At 44.0% G+C, this 23,165-nt stretch overlaps 1 protein-coding gene across 1 annotated transcript in view; it reads right to left on the bottom strand.

Annotated features, from left to right (window-relative positions):
• Positions 1-5,052: 5,052 nt before the first annotated feature.
• MPZL1 (myelin protein zero like 1) overlaps positions 5,053-23,165 on the bottom strand; it is a 75,582-nt gene continuing 57,469 nt past the window's right edge. The window contains exons 7-11 of the mRNA XM_041749605.1: positions 21,856-22,069; positions 21,001-21,133; positions 20,348-20,431; positions 18,457-18,559; positions 5,053-7,695 (exon numbers count right to left, since the gene is read on the bottom strand). Coding sequence (XP_041605539.1) covers positions 7,594-7,695; positions 18,457-18,559; positions 20,348-20,431; positions 21,001-21,133; positions 21,856-22,069 — 636 coding nt within the window. The 3' untranslated portion in view covers positions 5,053-7,593. The remainder of the gene's footprint in view (positions 7,696-18,456; positions 18,560-20,347; positions 20,432-21,000; positions 21,134-21,855; positions 22,070-23,165) is intronic.

Here is a 23,165-nt window from a genome sequence, read left to right as displayed (position 1 = left end):
GGACAGTGCAATAACTTCCATATGGGACAGTGCAATAACTTCCATATGGGACAGTGCAATAACTTCCATATGGGACAGTGCAATAACTTCATTAACCTTAACATGCCAAAGCAGAACCACTGAAAGTTGAATTGGGACATTTCTATAGCAAAGAATAATACCAGCATGGATCAGAGGGGAGGTATTAACATATTAAGAGAAAATGTATCATGCTGGATAGGATAAACCTCTTATCAATGTATTTCTCCCAGGTGCCTGGGTAGCTCAGTTGGTTAAGCCTCTGCCTTCAGCTCAGGTCATGATCCCAGGGTCCTGGGATCAAGTCCCACTTCCTGAGATCAACTTCCTGGGATCAAGTCTCACTTTCTGGGATCAAGTTCTGCATCAAGCTCTCTGCTCAGTGGGGGGCCTGCTTCTCCCTCTCCTTCTGCTCTCTCAAGCGTGCTCTTTCTCTCTCAAATAAGTAAAATCTTTTTTTTTTTTTTTTAAAGAATGTATTTCTCTAATTATTGCAAGTCCAGGATGCCAAGCTAGTGCTTGACAGCAGATCTGGTGTTAGTCTAAGGCCCAGGTCATTCGCTGGCGAGACTGCTTTCTACTTCCATCCCTCCCTGTCAGAAGCACAGGGACTGCATTTGCGGTGACTTCAATGCGCACCTGCTGACCTGGAGGAGGAGGAGGCATGCAGGTAACCCTGGGAGAATCCTAAGATTGAAAAACTTGAAATGAATTGAAATAGACAAAATGTACAACAGGAACCCAAATCTTGCACTTTCTCCCGTGGTATGTTTTGGAGAGGACGGGGAAGGCGGCCAGTTCTTTCCAGCCAGGTATGAGCTCTCTTCCTGTTTCCTTCCCCCCCTCCCCCCGGGGGGCTTTCTGGTCTCTTGCTCAACCTCACGTAGCCAACATGAAGTCGTTAGCCCAGCCTCGGTCTCCGAGGCCTGCGTGTCCTGGGGTGTCCCGCGGTGTCCCGCGTTAGAGCGATTCATTGCGCCCTCTGTGCGCTCCTGCCCGGGGACTCAGTGCGGGGTGGCCCGCAGACATCCTCTGGGACCAAAATCCAGGAGCAAGCTTTTCCAAAATACTCCTCCCTCTGGCAGAGCAACTGCCTTCAGGAATGGCTTCCAGGAACTAGGGGTGGTGGAAGGGGAGGTGGGCGGGGGTGGGGGTGACTGGGTGACGGGCACTGAGGGGGGCACTTGATGGGATGAGCACTGGGTGTTATTCTGTATGTTGGTAAATTGAACACCAATAAAAAATAAATTTATTATAAAAAAAAAAAAAAGGAATGGCTTCCACGTAGAAAAGGCCGGGCTTTTACTCAAATGGGAGCGTCTGGACACGTTATCAACAAGCCCTCCGGGTTCCGCGGCTTCTGCTGGGGCCGGCCCGCAAGAGCAAGGGCAGGGGGTTTTGGTTTGGTTTTTTTTAATTTTTTTTTTTTGCGCAATGTTCCACATTCCTCTGGGTCTGTTGTACAGACCAGAGATTCCCTATAAAATAAATTAAACATTTATGTTTCTTTTTTATCTCGTTGAAAGAAACTCTGTAATTAAAAAAATAACCCTATTCAAAGCCGGAGAAAGAACCAAGAATGGGTCTAGATTCAAAGCTCAGCGTCCTCGGAGTCCGCAGCAGGGCAAGGCAAGCCTCAGGGCTTCGGCCAGCTGGCATGGGCTTTGCCCTGTCGCCCACTCCCTCCGCAGATCTGGGCACAGGGGGGCAGAGGGGACTCCAAGTGTGTCAGCCACCGCGCCGGAGGGCAGGGCTCGAAAGCAAAACGAGTAAACCTGCCAGACTTCCTCTTCCAACAGTGGAGGTAAGAAAAAAAAAAAAAAGAGCCCAGCCCTCCAGCCCTTCCCGGTGCTTGGGAGCCCCCAGGCCGGTCAGGGAAGGGGCCCTGGAGGGACAATCAAACCCAAGCCTGAGCCAAGAAAGGACAATAGTTTCAACATCCTGTTTGCAGAGGGAAACGGAAGCTGGAAGCAGCGGCTCCTCTGGGACCCCGCCGCTTGAAAGGTTTGGGTTTCCTTCCCTGTAAACACAGCCGGGCCCCTGCAGGTGCTAGAGCTCCCGCCTGCCTTCTGTACCCCACTCCCCCATGCTCTGCGGCCAGGCTGCCAGCCCCGAAGGCTCTCGGAAGGACGTGATGGGGGAGGCGAGTTTAGCAGCTGCCACTGTCCCCCTCAGATCCCGTTTCCAAGGGGCCAGAGGACTCGTCCCATCCTGCGCTGCTTCCCCGTAGTTGCAGATAATGTATATTTGCCTTTTTTCCTTAACAGTTCATAAGCACAAGTGACAATTACAGTACCACTTGGGAGGGACAAACACAAGACAACTAGAAACAAAAACCCAGGAAGTCAGAAATGGTTTAAAATATGGTGCATCTGTCCAAGAGGAGGCCCACTGGGTGTTAATGGCTCGCAGCCCAGTTCTCTCTCTCTCTCTCTCTCTCTTTTTTTTAAGATTTTATTTATTTATTTGAGAGAGTGAAGAGGGAGAGAGAGAGCACAGGAGAGGGAGAAGCAGGCTTCCCGCTGAGCAGGGAGCCCAAGGTGGTACTCGATTCCAGGACTCTAAGATCATGACAAGAGCCAAGGCCAGACACCCAACCGACCAAGCCACCCAGGTGTCTTGGCCTAGTTCTTTCTCTCTGTGCTCACATGGAAGCTTCTCTGACACCATGCTGAGGGAGAAAGCAATCTGCTGAGTACTATGGTTCTTTTTGAAATAGGCATGACATCGTTATACTAGAGCCATGTTTGGATCCTGATTTGAAGAAACCATTTGTAAAATGCCAGTTTTGAGACCAGGGGAAATTTGAGTATGAAGTAGGTATTAGATAAAATCAAGGAATTATTTGTTTACAAACTTTTTTTTAATATTTCTGTTAGGGGCCCCTGGGGGGCTCAGTTGGTTGAGCCTAAATCTTAAAAAAAAAAAGTTTCTGTTAAATGTGACAAGAGATTATGGTTATGTAAGAAAAATGTACATATTTTTAAAAAGATGCCCATCAAAGAATGTAGGGGTGAACTGACCTGTTTTGGGATTTGTTTTAAAATGATTTAGAAAAGAGGAAAAAGAAGAAAGGAGTGGATGAAGCTATCACTGAGGACAGATATGTGGAAGTGGATTTTACTATTCTCTTTTATGCCTGTTTGAAATTCATTCTAAAATATCTTGAATACACAGGAAGATGTGTATGTGTGGGAACCTGTCATAAAAACAGATGGTCAGTTACTTACACCACCTACACCAGCGCTACAAATGCCACCTTCCTCCTCTGTGAGAATGTGCCCTCAGCAGTCACAGGCAGGTGGGAGGAATAAGTCATTGGTTCCTATTTCCAACCTGGTTAGCACTGGAATCACTCAGAAGGATCAGCTTTAAGGGGGTAAGAAAGTATCTGAGGTTTCCTCTTCAATACTGCCAAACCAGCCCACTTGGGGCTATGGCTGCCCTCAGAGGTAACGAGTGTATTTGGTTGGCATGTTCCCCATGCAGCTTGGAAACCAGAGCCCCAGCAGGAGGAAACTCCCCGGTACTCAGTTCCCAATCCAGAGGAACCACAGAAAACCTGTCACTTCCCAGTACTCTGCCTTCGTGTCCTGGGGGAAGTGTCTCTCTTCTTGCCAGATCACACATGAGGGATACGGTTCATGTGAGATCCACATACACAGGCGGTCCTGCCAGCCTTAATGTCTCCTCTCCCACTCAAGAAGGCATGAAGTTATGCAAGCCAGGAGCTTGTGCATCCATGATAATTCATAAAATTAATAAAGCACTAGAAAACATCACTGCTTATTAGTAAGACATTATTTTTGACACAGCTCTCAACAGACTGTCATCATAATGTCTTCCAAACCGAGGTTAAGGCCCCTGGGCCTGTGTCTCTACCATCTATACAACCACCTCCCTCACTTCACCCCCATGTAGCTCTGAAGAACATAGGAAATTTTTTACAGGCATGTAGCACATTTATTTGAATAAGGAAGAAGTTCAATTTATTTCTTTTGGTGAGATAGGCCACAGGGCACGGTGTTTAAGAACAAGGAGTGGGATCAAGTAGCCCCAGACCCAGCCTTGCCTCTCTGAACCTTATTAGCTGAGTGACCTTTGGGGAGTTATATACTCTAAGCATGACACGGTCTTTCTAAAAGTGAGTTTAAGATTAGTACAACTAGCCTAAACTCATAAAGCTATAGAGGAAGAAATGTAATGCCTGGCACACAGCAAGGATTGATTAATTGATTGATTTTTTATATTTTAAATTTTTTTAATTGGAGTTCAATTTGCCAACATTTAGTCTAACACCCAGTGCTCATCCCAAGTGCCCCCCTCAGTGCCCGTCACCCAGTCACCCCAACCTCCTGCCCACCTCCCTTTCCACTACCCCTTGTAGGAGACACCTAACTCTTGTTTCCCAGAGTTAGGTGTCTACACAGCAAGGATTTAGCAGCTATTAGCTATTACTGTTAATTCCCCTGTTACCCTGACTCTGTGGCAGGTCCTTGAAGAGCTTTGTCTTGTTCATTTATTTCCTCATGCTTAGCACACTGCCTGGCACAGGATAGTTCCCAATATATATGTGGTGAATTAATTACATCCACCATTCAACCAGTCAACACCTGCTGAGCCCCTGCTAAGTACCAGGTACTATTCTGTGTGCTAAAGATGGAGCAGTGAACAAGACAGAAAGGTCTGGTGCTTAACTCCAACAGGGAAAAACAGACAAGCACATGGGCAGAGGGATAGAACAGTTAAACAGAGAAGAACAGAGTGGGATTAAGGGGGCTTGGGAGAGCCAGTGGAGGGGGTGAGGTTGCTCTTTTATATATGGCAGGTCTCTCTCAGAGGGGGACCTCTGAGCAGAGACTTAACAGGTGCCCACTGCGTGCTCCGGGCAGAGGGGATGGCAGGTGCAAAGGGCCTGAAGCTGGCAATGCGTGGTGTTTCTGAAGAATGAGGAGGACAGTGCCACCCGAGTGGGATGAATGAAAACACTTTTATCTCTTTTTCTACTTGGTTAAAAATGAGCATACAACACAATTCAGTAATTGAAAAAGATGTATTAAAACATTCACAAAAGTACAACAATTTTGAAGAAGAAAAAACAAAAAACTAATAATGAACTTGATGGTTTTTTCCCTAGCTGGATACATTTCCACTGAAAACCTACAGGTGGTTTGGGATTTTCTCCTCTAAGAAATTCCTTCTAGGTGGCCCCTTATCACACACAATTTTAAGAGGTCTCATTCTGCCAATGATTAGGGAAAGGGCCGTTCGGACACCCGGAAAGCAGCCCCCACTGTTGTCATCCGTGGCCAGGCAGGGGAACACTGGGACGAGGCGACAGAAGGGACCAAAAAGCCCAGAGGAGGCCAGAAGGCCCCGACCCCAGGGCCCGCCCCAGCTGCGCGACCGCAGCCAGGAGGTCCTGTCTCCAGGTGCCCGGCTGGGGCGGGGCGAGCCGGCAGGGGGCGCCCGAGGGCGCGCTGGGCGGGGGCCGCGCGCTGTAGTCGGGGACCGCGGGGAAAAGGACGCCCCTTTTCTCGGTAAAAAGTGCCTTTCAGTTAACGTGACACCTATAAAGGGACACACTCGGGCTCGGGCGGCCGCACGAGGCGGAGGCGCAGCAAGGACGGCGCGACCCGGTCACCGCCACTCCCCGCAGAGGCGCCTGCGCTTCTCGGAGCGGGCGCTGCAAAGGCCTGGGGGGCAGGGCAAAGCCGCCCGCTCGGCTGCAAGGTCTCGGGGAGCCCTGGGCGCCCCCCGCGGGCGCGGGCGCGGGGCCTGAGCTCGGCCTGGCGGCCCTGCTTCCCTCCTCCGGGCACCCGGGCCCGGACCCCGCCCCGCCCCCCGCGAGCTGGGGCAGCGGAGCCGCCACCACCAAGGGCTCCTCGGGAAATAAGCCCAGGTGGACGGACGGACAGCTGGACGGACGGACGGGAGGCCGGTTCCGAGGCGCACGCGCCCTGGCTGTTTTAGCCCCCGCGTGCACACCTTTACCTGCGCGCCCTTGGGGTGGGGGGCGCCCGGGGAGTCCCGCCTCAGCCCCCCCCCCCCCCCCCGGGGTGACATTAGAGGGGAGGAAGGCGAAGGGGAGCACCACCGGGTGTGCTCTGCGACCAGCAGGTCAGGTCCTCGCCCTACCGGGGGCTTTCACGCCCTCTTAAGCGGAAAAGAAATTCTGTTACAACCAAATCATCCAGAAAGGTAATGACCATATAAATGTTTGGTGACCTTCACCATGTTTTTCATTCCCAGTAAAAGATAAAAACTCCTAAGCTTGAGATGGGGTAAGGAGGGTAGTCAGTGGAAGAAAATGAACTCTTGGAAGGAATATCCAAACTTTTCCTCCTCTCGTTGTCTACCAATTCGACACAATGAGAAAAAGTGAAGGAAAGAAAAAAAGGTAAAAACAAGGGAAATAAAATCAAGAGAACCCTATCCAAAACTCCAAAACAGTAAGACATTTCCAAAGTAGAAGTGCTAATAACCCTCCCTGCTGATTTAAAACACACACACACACACACACACACACACACACAAAAAAAAAAAAACCTAGACTATCCTTAACCTTTGAGGCGCCGTGAAGCCATTACAGAGCCATGACTAATGCTTCTTGCCAGAATCACCACGGAACCCTCTATAAAGAGGACTCTCTAGAGAGGGCTCTGAGACGCTACAGGCTGGCTTTGTAATTATCCCAATTGTGCCTACTTAAAAGGAAACAAAACTCCTCTCCTTTGGCTGTATGGGGACCCTTATTTCAAGCAGGAAGGTCTTAGGCAAAGACTGTAAGGGTACCTTTTACTCCCCAAATGGTACAGTACTCAAGCAAGGCTGGGTTTCCTACTTCAATTATGTATATGGTATTGATCTAAAAGTACCTAGAAAGACGTGACCTTGGCATTCATCCTTTGCTGGTCTTGCTAGGACGAATCCACAAACTGATAGGACAAATGGTTTAACATTAACGTCGGTCTCACAACATATAAAAGCAAAAAACCGCCCTGTATTTTAGAGGAAAAAAAAATCACTCACAAAAACTTCTCAAACTGGGTTCAAGTGGCACAGCTAATGGAGGCTTTCTAAAACCTACAGCCAAATAGGTGGTGCTGACACTGGGTTAGAGGCCACCCTGGACACACTTCCATCTGTGTCTCCACTCTCCAACCACGATAAATGCTAAGACTGGTTAAGCCCTTAGATAAAAGGGCCATGTCTACTGGAATACTAAAGATCTGCTACCGTCTCCATTAAGGCAAACCACATCTAAATGACAGTGACAAGAATGTTTCTGACTTTTCCCAACTGTAAACAACCTTGAAAGAAAGTACAAAACAGCAAGACAATTTATATATGTAGAATCATACCATCTTCTCATCATGCAACATTGGCTCCCCATATCAGATTAAATAGAATATTTATACATATCCTTTATACACATCTTTTTCTCCATCCATGAATAAACATGTGCTTGTCCTTGCCCAGGTCTCCAAGGCCACATGTGGTTATGGGTTACATTCTCTGCACAAGCGTCCTGTTTGATTAGTTTCTTGCTTAGGATATGTTCTGGGTCTTCTCTTAATTTTTCCGGATGTCCGCATACACCACAGACTCTGACTTGTTAATCTTGTCACTGTGATGTCCACCAGAGTGGTCTAACTGCGCATATATGACTGGGCCCTGGAGAAGAGAAGGACAATTAGAGGTTTGGGGAAATCGGTGGTCCCTTCAGGGGCAGGTGCAGAAGCAATCATTAAAGTGGTAACATTAGGGTTCCAGAGTAATGAGTTCCTTCTTTTGAATGTCTTCAAGAAGACCTCTTATGAACACTATGTCCAGGACTGACTTCAAAACAACGTTGTTCACATTGAACACCATGTTCTTGTGATTGTGAAAGCTGGTACAAGGAGGCATGTTACATTACTGTCTACTTCTGTAGCTGTTTGGGAATTTCTATACATAGAAAATTCCTCCTCAGGAAATTACCCTTATCTTCATACCTGACCTGCCACAGAATTCCTCACCCCTTGTAACTGGAATCAGAGTTTTAAGGACTAAGATGTACACTTCTACCAACCTGAGACCCACTGAAATCGTGAGCCTCAGAATGATGCACGTAAGAAACCAGCATGTTATGTGTCACTCAAAAGATATGATCAATTTGAACAGGTCACTTTGTACAAATAGGCGCTTAAAAACATTTCAGATATCCTCCCATGTACTACTTCTCCTGGGGGAGGAGGTGTGAACAGCAGCAAGAGTTTCAAATACCAGAGGGATGTATGCACTTCATGATCCCTAAAGTACCTTCCAACCCAGGGATTCTAAAGTTATAAACAACAATAACACAATAGCCCTGATTGTACAAGTTCAGTATAACCCCAAGTCAACCTTTCTCCCAATCGAGGAAACTCTCCTTGAGAAGTCAAATATTGTGCTTAAGCTTTCAACTTTGGAATCCTAAATTCAGTAGCGAGAAGCCTGTAGTTTCAACTAAACATCTTATTCCCACCCAGGAGCCCCACAGCCTGCATCCCCTAGAGGGTCATCCTGCAGATGTGCAGGCACTCCAACTTCTCCAGGAGGGACACACCAGCTGTCAGCACTGTACAGGGAGCACCCAAAGTGGAGTTACAAGGTAATACTCAGGGACATCTGGGTGGCTCAGCGGTTGAACATCTGCCTTCAGCTTAGGGCGTGATCCTGAGATCCAGGATTGAATCCTGCATCGGGCTCCTTGCAGGGGGCCTGCTTCTCCCTTTGCCTATGTCTCTGCCTTTCTCTGTGTCTCTCATGAATGAATAAAATCTTTAAAATAAAAAAAAAGTAATACTCAAGGGCTGTCTCTCAGGCCAACAGCCTGCCCACCAACAGCTGTGATTGAGACCACTGTACAGTCCAGCCAACTGTAGGGATGTGGGTGGGCCAGCAGAGATCTGCTGAACTGCTCCTGACCAGATGATCTGCCCAAACAACCTAAAGAACTGGGAGCCAAATAAATGGTGGTTGTTTTAGGTCATTATGTTTTGGGGTGGTTTGTTACATAGCAATAGGTAACAGATACACTAGGTGAGTGGAAAAGAAAGAGAACAGAGAAAGCAAAAATGAAAAAGAACACAGAATAGGTTATCAGTCAGTAAATGTTAAAATATCAGTAAAATCTCTCATGTGAGATGGTGTTGTCTTTCATGGCAAGAACACATAACAGTTTGTTGAAGGCAACTGGGAAAACACTGAAAGATAAAAGGAATTCCCTCCTGTTAATGGATTTTTCTTTTTCCCCAAATTGCTTACCACTATCCAATGCCCTCAGTCCCTTTCCCTCTTACAATGGGGTCCTAAGATCAGGGACTTTGTTAGTTAAGTGCCTAGAGCAGTAGTGGGCAGACCCAGTAGGTGCTGGAGAACGGGTGGACGATGTAATGGACCAAAGGAATTCTGGGATGTGGGTCCAGATCAGGCACCTGCTGATAGATCTAGCTCAATCTCCAACAGCTTTTTGAAGCCGGGTTCTGAACCTTATTGGGAGCTGAAAGTATTCTGGGTCTCTATGGAACATGGAGGATCCTGGAAACGAAGAGCAACATGGAAATGACTCTGCCACTACCAAGGCAGGTACTTTCAGGTATTTGAGAATTAATACATGAACTGCATCTAGATGTTTTTACTGTACATCTTGGCACGCATCCCCCCCACCTTCCACTTGTTTTTGCAGGGTGGGGTTGGGGGTGCTTTTCCACAAAGAATTACAGCAAATGAAAAATTATTCTGGATACATTTTTACCCAACTGTTCACTACACAGACTGTCTTTAACTACTGAAAATGTTTCAAGAAACAAATTGCTTGACCCAGGTCTCTTCTTTTAGTGCCAGTTAGAGATAAAATTACTCCTGAATTCCATGTGTATAAAATGTATTAACATAAAAACATACTGGTGAAGGGGGGGAAGAGGGTTCGTGAAGAGTCACGAAGGGCAAGGAGGCCTACCTCCAGGCATGTATTAATTACGCAGAAGCTACTGTGCTATGTCCCGCTTCCCCTTTCTGTAGTCTCTGCGGTCCTTCCTAATCTCAATCACACCTGATCCTCTAGCACCACTACCACCAAGAAAGAACATCTGCTTTTACCACATGCTCACTGACTGTTCATGAAACACCCTTTTCAGTATTTATGCCACTGCTAAAAATAGGTGTGAAACACAGTTACCTATTAGGACTCTGAGATACATGAAATCAATTATCAAAACGGACTTGAAAAGAAATGGACGGGCAGGAGAAAATAAGCACCTGCCTTTGAGCCAGACAGATCCAGGTCTAACACCAGCTCTGCCACTAACTAGTAACCTTGAACAAGTGACTCAATCTAACTAAGCTTCAGTTTCTTCATGTGTAAAACGGGATAAAAGAACCTCATCCGGCCGCTGTGAGAACCAGAGGAAGCGATGCGCCTACATACTTCTTCAAACATTACTGGGTCTTTGTGACTCAGCCGAAAGGTGTGTAACTAGTCCACTCTATTACTGCCCCCCACCCCTACCAATACCTGCCTTGTGCATACAAAACATTAACCATTTCCAGAAAAGGATTCAGGAAAGATACCCACATGCAAAAAAATTATGTTAAACTAAACTTGACAAAGAGTTTTACTTCTCATCCCTAATGCTGGAATACTTTACGTAGTGCCTACTTAACAACCTTCCCAAACCAACCTTCCACTTCCACTTGCTGGAAGAACCTTAATTTGGGTTCAGTGGTCACCATCCCTTTGCTCAGATAAACGATCCCACCCTTCCTTGCCTCCCCCTCTCCCCGGGGCGGGGGAGCCAATCATATTTCCTGTCCCCTTGCAGATGGGACTGGAAGAGTCATAAGCATGTGACCTGCTCCCAGTGGGGACTCAGAGAAGTTTGCTGGGGGGGCTTCTGGCCAAGATTTTCCTCCATAATTAAAACTGCATGGGAGGAGAGTCAGCTCTTCTCCCGGATGCTTCTCGGGTGTTGCCTGAAACCACGGCAGCCATCTGGAGGCTGCGGGGAGCTCAAGAACAAAGACAATATACAGAAGATGAAAGAATATGGTGGAAAGAACATGTTTGGATCCTGATTTGAAGAAACCATTTGTAAAATGGTTTAACACTGTTGGGCCAGTGAACTCAAGAACACAGAAGTACCTTGCTTTGGGACCTCTTGTGAGTTGATAAACCTGACTGTTAAAGCTACTTTTACTCAAGCCTTCTGTCACCAAGTCTATCAATGGTAACAAAAAATAGTGACCAAAGACAGAAAATAATACAGAAAACTTAATGTCCTGTTTCGGTGTTGTGGTTCATCTTCTATAAATTTTCTTCTTAGCACACTCCTGTTAAGTTCTCTCCTGGAGTTATTTATTTATCCAAGTAGTAATTACTAATGCAATTAGATTCTCAGATGAGGGCAGCCCGGGTGGCTCAGCAGTTTAGCGCCACCTTCAGCCCGGGGTATGATCCTGGAGACCCAGGATCGAGTCCCACATTGGGCTCCCTGCGTGGAACCTGCTTCTCCCTCTGCCTGTGTCTCTGTCTCTCTCTCTCTGTCTCTCATGAATAAATAAAATCTTTAAAAAAGAAAAAGATTCTCAGATGATGCCTGAGGGTAGAAGATGGAAGGTTTTGCTGATCAGGGAACGCGTCACAATAGAACTCCTGGAAGAAAGTACCAAGGGATAGTTTGCAAATATTCCCATCCACATCCCCGCTTCACCGATCTGATTGCTAGCACGGGCGGCAACCACCTATACCTGTCCTTATAAAGCACAGTGTGCCACGAGCCCTTATAATTAAAAATAGAAAGAAAAATGAGATCAACTTGCCCCAACCTATCATTTCAGAGGAGGAACAGATGCTGATGTCAAGTAATTCTCCCCAAGTTAATACCATTGTCTGGACCCCAGAGTCAGTGCTAGTTTGTAACACGTCACTACCCTGGAGTTCAACTGAATATGAAGATTTTCTCAAGGCTGTTTGTGAGGGTATTCAAAAAACACCAAAAAACCTGTTCATTAGGATATTTAAAAAAAATTCTCCACATCTGGGAAAAGCCTAAAAATGATCTTAACCACCCAGGAGACTCTAAGGTTCTTGAGCGCAGAGTCCAGGTGCTAATTATCCTCGCACTTTCTGAGTCTGGTCTACACTGCATGTACAGTAAACACTCACGTGTATGTGGAAGTGATCAAAACAGAATATCCAGAGGAATGATTAGATTTTTAAAAGATTTTATTTATTTATTTATTTATTTATTTATTCAAGAGAGACACAGAGAGAGAGAGACAGAGGCAGAGACACAGGCAGAGGGAGAAGCAGGCTCCATGCAAGGAATCTGACACAGGACTCGATCTGGGGACTCTGGGATCACACCCTGGGCTGAAGGCAGCGCCAAACCTCTGAGCCACCCAGGCTGCCCTGATTAGATTCTTAAAAGAACTGTTCTGTTTGGTTGCATCCAACTTATAATTAATCTCATAGATTCCATAGTAAGATGGAACATATCAGGTCAAGTACGTTTTTCCTAAACTGTGAAAAACTTTGCAGCCTCAGTTTGAACAAACTGAAGAAAGCAGCCAGTTTAAACAAACTGAAGAAAGAGTATCATAAGGATTCTGAACTCTCATCAAATACTCCGGGGCCTGGAAAGAGAGGCATCCCTGATAAATAAACTGAAGGTGGTGGGTGATGGTGAATAAAAGCACACACTTGGGGCACCTCGGTAGTTCACTAAGTTGAGCATCACATTTGATTCTGGCTCAGGTCATGATCATGGGTCATAAGGCTGGGCTCTGCACCAGCGGGGAGTGTGGCTTGAGCTTCTTCCCCCTGCCCCTCCCCCCATCACACTCTATATAAATTGAATAAATACATTTTTTTTTAAAGCACACACTAGGACCCCCTGCTAATGCTCTACAGCACTTAGGAATTTTATGGAGTAAATGAAGCAACTGTTTTAACCTTAGGATAGCATTCCCTGTTGTAAGTGGACATGACCAGTAAATGCAAATCTAAATAAAACAAAAGCTAGAAGACCAATTGGCTAGGCAATCACATAGTCTACTTCTAAGCCTTGGGTTAACTGGCAAGGGATTTAGAAGTTCCAGAAACATGTAAGGCAGAAACTAGTTTGAAGATGTACAACTGTAAAATAAAAGGTACAGTATGATTTGATTAAAAAAAAAAAAAAACTGAGTCAGACGAAGTATACTCGGGTATAGGCCACCTAGGCAGAAACCCTGATGTGATGGGGGCTGAAGAGGCCTCCAGGGGTCTGCCCTGAGCACAGAGGAAATCACCTAAGAATCAACTGTGAGGAACCCAGTTTTACTCTCAAAGCTAATCTGGTATTATCCTGCAAATGCTGAAAAATGTGAATACGGATAGATACAACGGTTGGATTACTTCTTACCAACCTCTAGAAAATGCCATAGGGTTCGAAGTCTGGCCTGGGCAGAACCCTGGGGTTTACTCACAGGAAGTGAGCCAGTCTCTGACTCAGGGACAGCAGACAAGGGGTGGGGGGTGGGGGGTTGCCCTGAAAACGGGGTGAGCAAGTCTGCTTATTAAACAGTGAACCCTCATCTCTCCTTCCTCTACTCAGCTCCCAAGCAGGGATTTCTTTCCAGAGAAATTGACTAACCCAAGAGAAAAAGACTCTCAGCAATGGATACTTTCTAAGTCTCCAAATGGATGACAGTCAGCGCTTTTTACAGTGAAGCCCACTACCCACCCAGGAAGCTCTTTGCAGAAAGAGCTTCTGATCAGATTTGAGTGACTTAAGTATCAATAGATAACCAAAGATCATTGGGTATTTGAGTAAAGCTTTTAACATAAGACAGAATTTATGAGAAAAAGGTAATTCTTTTTTTTTTTTTTTTAAGATTTTATTCATGAGAGACACACAGAGAGAGAGAGAGGCAGAGACACAGGCAGAGGGAGAAGCAGGTTCCATGCAGGGAGCCCGATGTGGGACTCAATCCCAGGACTCCAGGATCATGCCCCTGGCCAAAGGTAGGTGCTAAACCGCTGAGCCACCCAGGGATCCCCATAAATAAAATTTTAAAAAATTACATAAAACATAAATGATATGCTGAGAGAAGACAATGCATTCATAAAAACAAGTACAAGATGTTATAATTAGGGAATAAGAAATTGCTTTTGAAAATTTTAAAAAAACATAATAGAAACTTAATATTCCATTAAAGTTGGAAAATAATGTTACAGAAATTTTCTAGAAAGCAGCACAAAGGGCAACCCAGGTGGCTCGGCGGTTTAGCACCGCCTTCAGCCCAGGGCCTGATCCTGGAGACCCGGGATGGTGTCCCACATCAAGCTCCCTGCATGGAGCCTGCTTCTCCCTCTGCCTGTGTCTCTGCCTCTCTCTCGCTCTCTGTGTCTCCCATAAATAAATGAATGAATGAATGAGTAAATAAATAAATAAATAAATAAATAAATAAATAAATAAAAGCAGGACAGAAACTGCAAAACAGAAAAAATAAGAAAACTAAAGGACTGATCTAGGAGATGGTCCAATTCCTATTGGGATTTCCAAAAGAGAGAATAGAAAATAGGAGGAGGAAAATCTCTAAAGCATAATGGGAGAAAACATCCTAAAACTGAGGAACATACTTTTCAGATTGAAAGGGCACACGGAATAGCAAACACAATGAATGAAAAGGACCCAATATTTTATGAAATTTTAGAATACAAGGGATAAAAAAAGATTCTGAGGGGATCTCTGGGTGGCTCAGAGGTTTAGCGCCTGCCTTTGGCCCAGGGCGCCGTCCTGGAGTCCCAGGATAGAATCCTGCGTCGGGCTCCTGGCATGGAGCCTGCTTCTGTCTCTGCCTCTCTTTCTCTCTATGTCTATCATGAATAAATAAATAAAATCTTAAAAAAAAAAAGATTCTGAGAAGGGGCTTAAAGTGGGTACCACACAAAGAAGCAGGAATGAGAAGAGAGCAACCTCTTCGCTTCTTCACAATGGAAGCTAGAAACATCAACAATGCCTCAAAATACTGAAGAACAATTTCTAACCTGGAATCCTACCCAACGGAGTTATCCATCACGTTTAAGGAAGGAGAATAAAAACAACTTTAGACGTGCTAAAACCAAACATGTTCTCTTACATCTGCGGAGGTCAGAAGGACCCTCAGGAGGACCTCAAGCACCAGCAGGGCTGTGTTACTTCTGGGGGCTCTGAGGAGAGTCCGTTCCTTTTCTCAGCTTATAAACTGCCTGTATTCCTTGGCTGAAGATTCCTTCCTCTGTCTTCAAGGCCTGGCAGGATAACATCTTCAATCGCTGGCCCTGACCCTCCTGCCTCCTTCTTATTAGGACCCTTGTGATTACACGAGGCCTGCATGGATAATCCAGGAGAATTTCCCCATCTCGGATCCTTTACCAGAGCTGCAGAATCCCTTGGGAAAGGTCAAGCAATATATCTCACCGCTTCCAGGGATTAGGATGTGGACATCGTTGGGATCATTTTGCTTATCAACCAAAGCCTCAGAATTTTTATCTCCTGTGCCTCCTCTCTCAAGAAATTATGGAGGGAAAAAAAAAAAAAGAAATTATGGAGGATATATCTACCATAATATGGGAAAAAACTAAAAAAGGTGAAGAACTGAGTCTAAATAAGAGATGAGTAAATAACATTTGTTGGGCGAGAATGCCCAAGATGACTGCTGTACAGCAGCCTAAAGCACAACAAATGCAGAAGATCCTAACAGGTGTGTCTCCAAAAAAAAAAAAAAAGAAACCAACAAAACACGTCATGTGTTTCTATGTGCGCAGGTGTTTAAGTGGAGAGTTTTAAGAAGGAATATAAATACAGGCTTAGAAGACTATGCAAATAAAAAACAAGGCAAATATTGGCTCCATGATAAACAAAAAAATTATAAAAGGAAGCAAATAAAAAAAAAAGGAAGCAAATATATGTGGTACAATGATGGAAAAAAATAGGTACACGTAATACTGAAACATATTTAAATACAGTGATACAATCTCATTGGGAGGAGGCTTGTGTATATGTATGTGTACAAACTGTGTGTGGGAAGAAAGGCCAGGAGAAAAAGAAATGTACATTTTCATTCTCCATAGTATGGAGTCGGTAGTTAATATCTAAAACTGAAGTATCCAGAAGTAGTAATAAAATAAAGTTGTTTGGAAACATGAAGATAATACCAGAAAAATTAGTTTCCAAGAATGGAAAGCCTCTGGCTATTTTTTTTTTTTCTTATTCCCTTCTCTTTCCAGATATTGCCTATTTTCTCTAGTTGCCCTCCTCTTCATGCTTTATTCTGGATAGTTCCTATTGCTGTGTCTTCAAGCTTATGGATCTTTTCTTCTGTATAGTCTATGCCATCCAAGGTGGTTTGTTTGTTTTTTCCATTTTATCTTTTTTTTTTTAATATTTCTCTCATTATGTCAAGGTTTCCTTTACATCATTAAGGTTAGTTATAAGATTTTCATACTTGTTTAAAAGTCCTGGTTCTATGAATTCTATTGTTCTGTCATTTCTGGGTTTGTTTCTATTGATTGGCTTTTCTCCTGGTCATATTTTTTTCCTGCTTCTTCATATGTGTGGTAATTTTTGATTGGTGTGAGACATCGTAAAATTTTACACTGTTGGGTGCTGGATTTTGTTGTATTCTTGTAAAGAGTGTTGGATTTTGTACTGGCATGCAGCTAAAATACTTTCAGTTTAGTTTGATTCTTTAAAGGCCTCCTTTTAAGCTTTGTTATGGCAGGTCCACAGTATCCATATTCTGGTGCTACATTAGCCTGGTACTACTATTATAGTAATACTACTATATTCCGGTACTACTGGGCATGACCATTTGGAGGACTGTAACCAATATTCTATGTATTAAGAGGCACTCTGGCCTTTAGGAACACAAACAATTCCCAGCCCTGCATGATATCATATAACTTACTGCTTTTCAGATGGTTCTTTCTCTGGTTTTAGGTGTTTTCTCTCATATATCCAAAAATCTCTATCTACTCAGAAAAGGCTCAAAGGAGCCTGGCCATTCCATATCTCTTTTTTTCTGTGTAGTTTCTTCTTCTCTGGAACTTTGTCTCATAAATCCTAGAAACCTTGGCCTCCCCAAATACTGACTTCTCTTCCTCAATTCCTCAAACAACTGAGTTTGTTTGTGCTTCCCCTCCTAGCACTGCAGCTTGGAAACTGCCTCAAGGCAGTAAACTCAGATAATCACAGGACTCCTCTTATTTGTGTCCTTTCTCTTAGGGATCACAGTACCACACAACCTGCTTTCCAATATCAGAAACCATTGTTGTTGTTTTGTTTCTTTCTAGTTTGTTTTCAACAGGTGAGCAACTCCCATAGCACTTCAAAAGTAGAAGAAAAATCTTCTAAGCCTTCTTCCAATGTTATGCCTAACTCTCAAACCTTTATTCTTAACCCTATTCCCATCTGCAATCCAAATTAGTGAAGTGAGGTATCTGCGTTATACTATGTTATCCAAAAGAGACAGATGGACTAGGAATTAGTCACGAGCCCTGACACTATGATATTAACAGAGAATGTTCTAGAACTTGAGTTCTAGCCCTAATGCTGTGATTCGCTCGGCGTATGCTTTTAGTGATTTAATATCACAATGCCTCATGGTCCTCATTACATATTAACAGTAATGGAATAAGACTGAGTACTACCACAGAATGCTGTTATTCTTTTCTTTATTTCCTTTTAAATCCAAATCCATCTGACCTCCAAAACACCTCAGGGAAAACCTGTAATTGGCCAAATTCCTTAGATTGCTTTCTACCCCAGAAGGACAGAATTGGTACTAAGCTATGGAATTTTTGCCACGCCGCAATTATAGTCACAAGAGCATAGTCAAAACACAGTACTAACCACCATGCTAGATTCTATGCTAAGTTCCAAATAAAAGTTATTTCTCTTCTGTACTTTCTAAAAGAAGTAGAAATCAATGCCTTATTCATCAAGCCTACCAATTATTCAGATAAATGTTTACTTTCAATTTCTTCTACAGAACTCATACAAAATAATTTATTTTCAATACCAAGAATATCAACCTTTTCCTAATTCCTTATCTTATAGAGCACCTCAAAACAGAATCTAGTTCACCAGATCTATTTCTTTAAGCAATTCAGGAATTACATCTAAGGGGCCATTTCCTAATTTCAATTGGCCTAGAGGAGCCAAATTATTAGTAAATCATCTGTTAGTGTTGCTTTGGTGGAAACCTTTCCTCAAGTCAGATTCTTCTCCCGTATTTTCTTGTGGTCCTCCTAGGCCAGCTCTAATTTCCCCTCTTGTTATCTATCTTTTCTGTCTCAGGGGTCAGTATTCTTTCCTGACCAGGAAAGTGACAGACCACCAAACTGCAGAGCACAGTACTGTGGGCAGAACTGCAATCAGCCGTTACCTGATGGGATCCAGAAGGCAGGCTCTTTACTAGACCCTCTGTGTCGGAGGGGGACTTCCGTGGAGCCTGCTTAATCGGTGACACACTCTCTGATGTACTGCAGCTGATGAGTTGGCAATTTGGAGAACAAATGTAAACAGAAAAAAAAATTAAAATAAATGGGAAAAAAATATAGAAATGCAAGTGATGGCAAGGTGAAGCAGCAGATAAAACAAAACACAACAGAACAATGAGTATCAAAATGATCACAGATCTTGAGACTATTTCTTATCCCTGACACTGTTTCTTAGAAGTTGATGAACCTACTTAAGGGTAAGTACAGAAACTGTGTAGTGCAACTTCTTTGCCCCACTTTGCAATCACACTATCTCCTGAATGGGACTCTGCCTATAATGCTCATTTATCCTTTTGCTACTCTGTGTTTTTCCCCTGCTATCACTCCTCTTCTGGGATGTTTAAAGGAGCAAGCTAAGCCTTTGTAATAGCAACAAGGCAAACCTTTGCTGAATGTATTCCAAAAATTACAGATCCACATCCAGGCTTGTAGTCTTGGCTCAACTCATTCCTTTCATTCCTTAGTTCCCCATATTTAGTTTCCCTACTAATACAACCAAAGAAAACCCAGGAAGTCATGAATGATAAGAAACTGTGGAATGCCACATCACACAGGCTGAACTTTTTCAGGGCTCTGGGGATCTTTCACAATAAACATTATCTCATAAATAAATAAGGGAAAGTGAATGGCAGGAGGTACCTCATTAGGGATTCTTTAATGGTACATGTCAGCTTAAATCCTTGTTAACGCATTTTTAAAGAAAATCTTAGGAGTTTGGGAAGGTTCACATTCTAGTGTGATTATAACTAAGACTAAAGCAAACTGTGTTCTGTGAACTGCATCTTCTCTGAATCAGGAAGCTCTAAGCTCTATATCCCAAACCAAAATGGTCTGAGTATCTAACACAAAGAGGGTCTCAGCCACCAATAACAATTCATGTATGAAAGAACACTAAAACACACACATACACAAAGTCATTCTACGTGAGGAATATATATATATATTATGTGTATATATATATATATATTCAGGTGATCATAAAACCTCTGAGAAACCTGACAGCCCAATTTCACTGGGATGGTACACTCAACAAGTTGCCAATGCAAACATAAGACATATTTGTGGACAAACCATAATAGCTATTGTGTTAGCACAGAGCTAGCTGGTTAGTTGTCAACAAGGGAGATGGGCTGAATACATACACATGAATGTTAACAGCAACGGGCAATGTGATTAGTTACCATGTGTCTAGTGGGATTGGAAGAGGACCCCAGCCCTGTTACAGTCCCAGTGTGTCGTCTATGTCAGCTTTTCTTAAGAAGTAGAAGATAAGCAGGATCTGATCCCGGCACACCAAGGTGGAAAAAGCAGGGCAAGGGGAAAAAAAATCATAGTAAGAAGAAAAGCAGCATTCACGATGCCATGCAGGACTCTAAGGCATACTCTTTTGCTCCTTATTAACCCCAAAGCAAGAACTACAGACTGGATGTCACCACCCTGGATTAGTCTCTCATGTTGAAGACCAACACTTGGGTTATATTTCATCATAAAGCACTCACTATGCAAAGGTATAGATACAGTCAGCAGAAAAGAAGCATTCCAAGCAAACAAGATCTGAATTTGAACACTCAAACTGGCTAAAACACAGCACTCCTAAAAACCAGAGCAGCAGAGCCCGGGTTCCCACCATCCACCAGCAAGGGGGTTTGGGGCAAGCAACCCCCTCACAGTCCTTTAGGGCTGGTAAGGTGAGCCCGTGCACAGGGGACCCGGCTCGTGTGACAGCCTGAATCCGGCCTCTGCTGAGTCTTACCCCATGAGTTCTACATAGCTTACATGGCTAGGTGTCCCACTGGAGAGGGGGAGAAAGAAGGTTCTTCAGTTAGACACACCCTTTGCTCCGAGGTGTTTTTCGAGAAGCCATACACAAGAAGAAAAATCTACTTTTCTTTATTGCTGGTATATTTTTCTGTCCAACTCTTATTACCCCAGTCTGGATGAATCGAGCCATGCATTTGAGAATGATAAAAGCAATAAAACTGCTTACAAAACTATGAAAAGGAAAAGCCCTCATCATCATATCAGCTGGAGTCATTTATTAACACAACTCTGTGACTAGAGTTTTCTATTTACCTAACTGAAAAGAAGAACCTTGTGAGATTATGACCAAGAGATTCAAATGACAATCCTAGTGGGAGAGTGACGTGTGTGGTTTCATGATATGGTACTGTCACGCAGAGCCCACATTGCTGCGTGGTTCACTGCACAAACCCATGGCAGGTGTTCTGAAGTGGGGAGTAGTGCACGGCCCATGTTCACCAGCAGGTCACCGATTTCTGCTGGCCTGCACCAGCACACCTCTGAAGGACAGACTCCCCCGATCCCGATGTGAAAGTAGCTAATTCTTCACCATTCTTTTTGCACAAAAAAATATAGAAGTTTTTGGATTCTTTCCCCCTCCTCCTCCCCCACAAAATGGTGTTTCTTACCCAGTATAATCCCTTTTAGAGTTTCTCCTTCTATAGAGGACAGCCAGGATCATGCTGATGAGCAGAGTGAGACCTAGCACCACAGCAGTAACTATACCCACCACCACCCAAACTGGAAACACGGGCAAGATCTCTAGAGAGAAAGAACAAAATTGTTTTAAGGTACTTTGCTACCAAGAGAGGAAGTGGGATTTTATTAAATTAATAAGCAAGTGCTTTAGGAGTGACCACTTCGTCTTTTATTGTCCACATTATGAGCTCCCACTGTCTAACCGATATTGTACAAATGTTAACCGGTACAGAATAAGCTACAGAGCTAATAAGGATCTCTATACACTCAATCCCTCCCACTCAAGGCTCTGAAGTCAAAGCAATTCCAGGGGTGTGAATTTACCTCAATTTGCTCTCTGGCAAAGCAGACTTTGTCTCAAAGTGAGACACCAGAAGCTGCATTTCCTGCTTATTTTCCAGAAAAGGGAAGAAAAAACTGTACTGCAGGTGTTAGAACTTTCTCTTGGAGAATATCAAAGCAGTATTAATCTTATTCTCCACTGCCCATCCCATCCAACCATAGTGAACTAGGTCCTTCTTCTAATTAATACTGAAAAATTAACACTCCTAAAATTGGATCAGTGGGCTCCAGGTATACAAATGAAGAAACTAGCTACTCCAGCTGGATAAACAGCCCCCCCCCCCCCCCGCAACTGAACTCTGGCATATGTTGGGGAGCCACGGGTACATGAAACAGGGAGCGTAACTGTAGCGCAAACACAATAGGAAATGTAACTCTGTTCTCCAACTAAATCTGAGATAAAGGGGACTGTGTCACCTTTGCCAAAATACTCAAGGAAGTACCTTTCTCTACAACATAGAGTCTAATGTGTCCTGGCTGCACAACAATGTCAGGAGGGTTTTTGACATCACAAATATAGGTGCCATTGTGTATAAACTGCATATTCTCTATGTTGATTGATGCATCTTTCTTGTCGAGGTCTCCAGCCCAGCTGATTCTGTCCTTAAATGGTGGGTAATTCCCAGGATACACTTGTCCTTGGGAGTAGTGGAAAAACTGCAATTGGAAAAAAAAGAACGTATGAGCTTTTCTCAAAGGCAGATGCTCTAAACTCTGTTAACAGGCATGCAGCACAAGGTTCTTTCAAAAAGACTTCATGTAGAAAGAAATACAACTTCATATGACAAATAAGCTATGGAATCAAAGCCAGAACAAAGTTTAGAAATCACAGGATTCAGTCCTCTTTCAGTTAAAGAGATAAACTCATCTATCATCTCAAATCTTGTCAATATGCCACTGATGTAGTAATTACTGCCCATTTTTCATACGTAAGGAAAAAAAAGACTCAAAGAAGCCATTTGCCCAAGGTCACTACAATAGGTAGATCCAAGGTCAAAGTCAGGACTATCTAACTCTTCAGAGCCAGTGACAACATCATGATTGAGCCTGTGAATCCAAAGGTTTCAGTCTGAATTCATAAAACTTACCATTTAGTTATACAAAGACGTGAAGAAAGCAAAGCCTAATTATCACAGATCAGTTACTCTGAGAGGCTTTTTCTCTCTTACATATTGGTTTCCTAGGGGTACACATGTGAGAGGAAGCCCAGACACCCCAATGTTCTCGCTTCTCTTCAAAGATTCAGCCTTTAGCTCACTTTCCTCATACTTGCTTTTAGCAAAGGAACTCACTTCTCGAAGAAACCCAGTCAAGCCCAGCACCTTGAAAGCTAGGGAAGGCCTAGTCAGTGGGGATCTAGCCTGAGACTTGGCTTCAATCCAAGTCGCTTTGCAGGAGGCTTCACACCTTTCTTTTAATTCACAGGTGAGGTCATAGTGGACCAGGGTAGAAATGGGCATTAGTCAACCACAAGCTCTGTGGTCAAGCAAACATTTTCAGAACCTCTGAGACAGCAAAACCTATGTACGTTCTTGTCCATTCCTCTGATTTAAGGACCATTGATATTTTGGTAACTCCTCAACCCCTCTCTCCATCTGTGGTGGTTCCCTGAGCTCTGAATCCTCACCCAGCAGCCTACTCCAGCCTACTCACTTTATATAACTCAATGGCCCCACCTCCAAGTTTGTCACCTTCTCCTGTAAACATCACCTTCCACCTGTGTGTCCCATCTCAATTGGTGGATTACTCCAGT

Source organism: Vulpes lagopus, chromosome 1 (genome assembly GCF_018345385.1).
Source record: "Vulpes lagopus strain Blue_001 chromosome 1, ASM1834538v1, whole genome shotgun sequence".
In the NCBI taxonomy this organism is placed as follows: domain Eukaryota; kingdom Metazoa; phylum Chordata; class Mammalia; order Carnivora; family Canidae; genus Vulpes; species Vulpes lagopus.
Note: the sequence above shows the minus strand (reverse complement) of the source record. Positions and strands in the feature narration are given on the sequence as shown.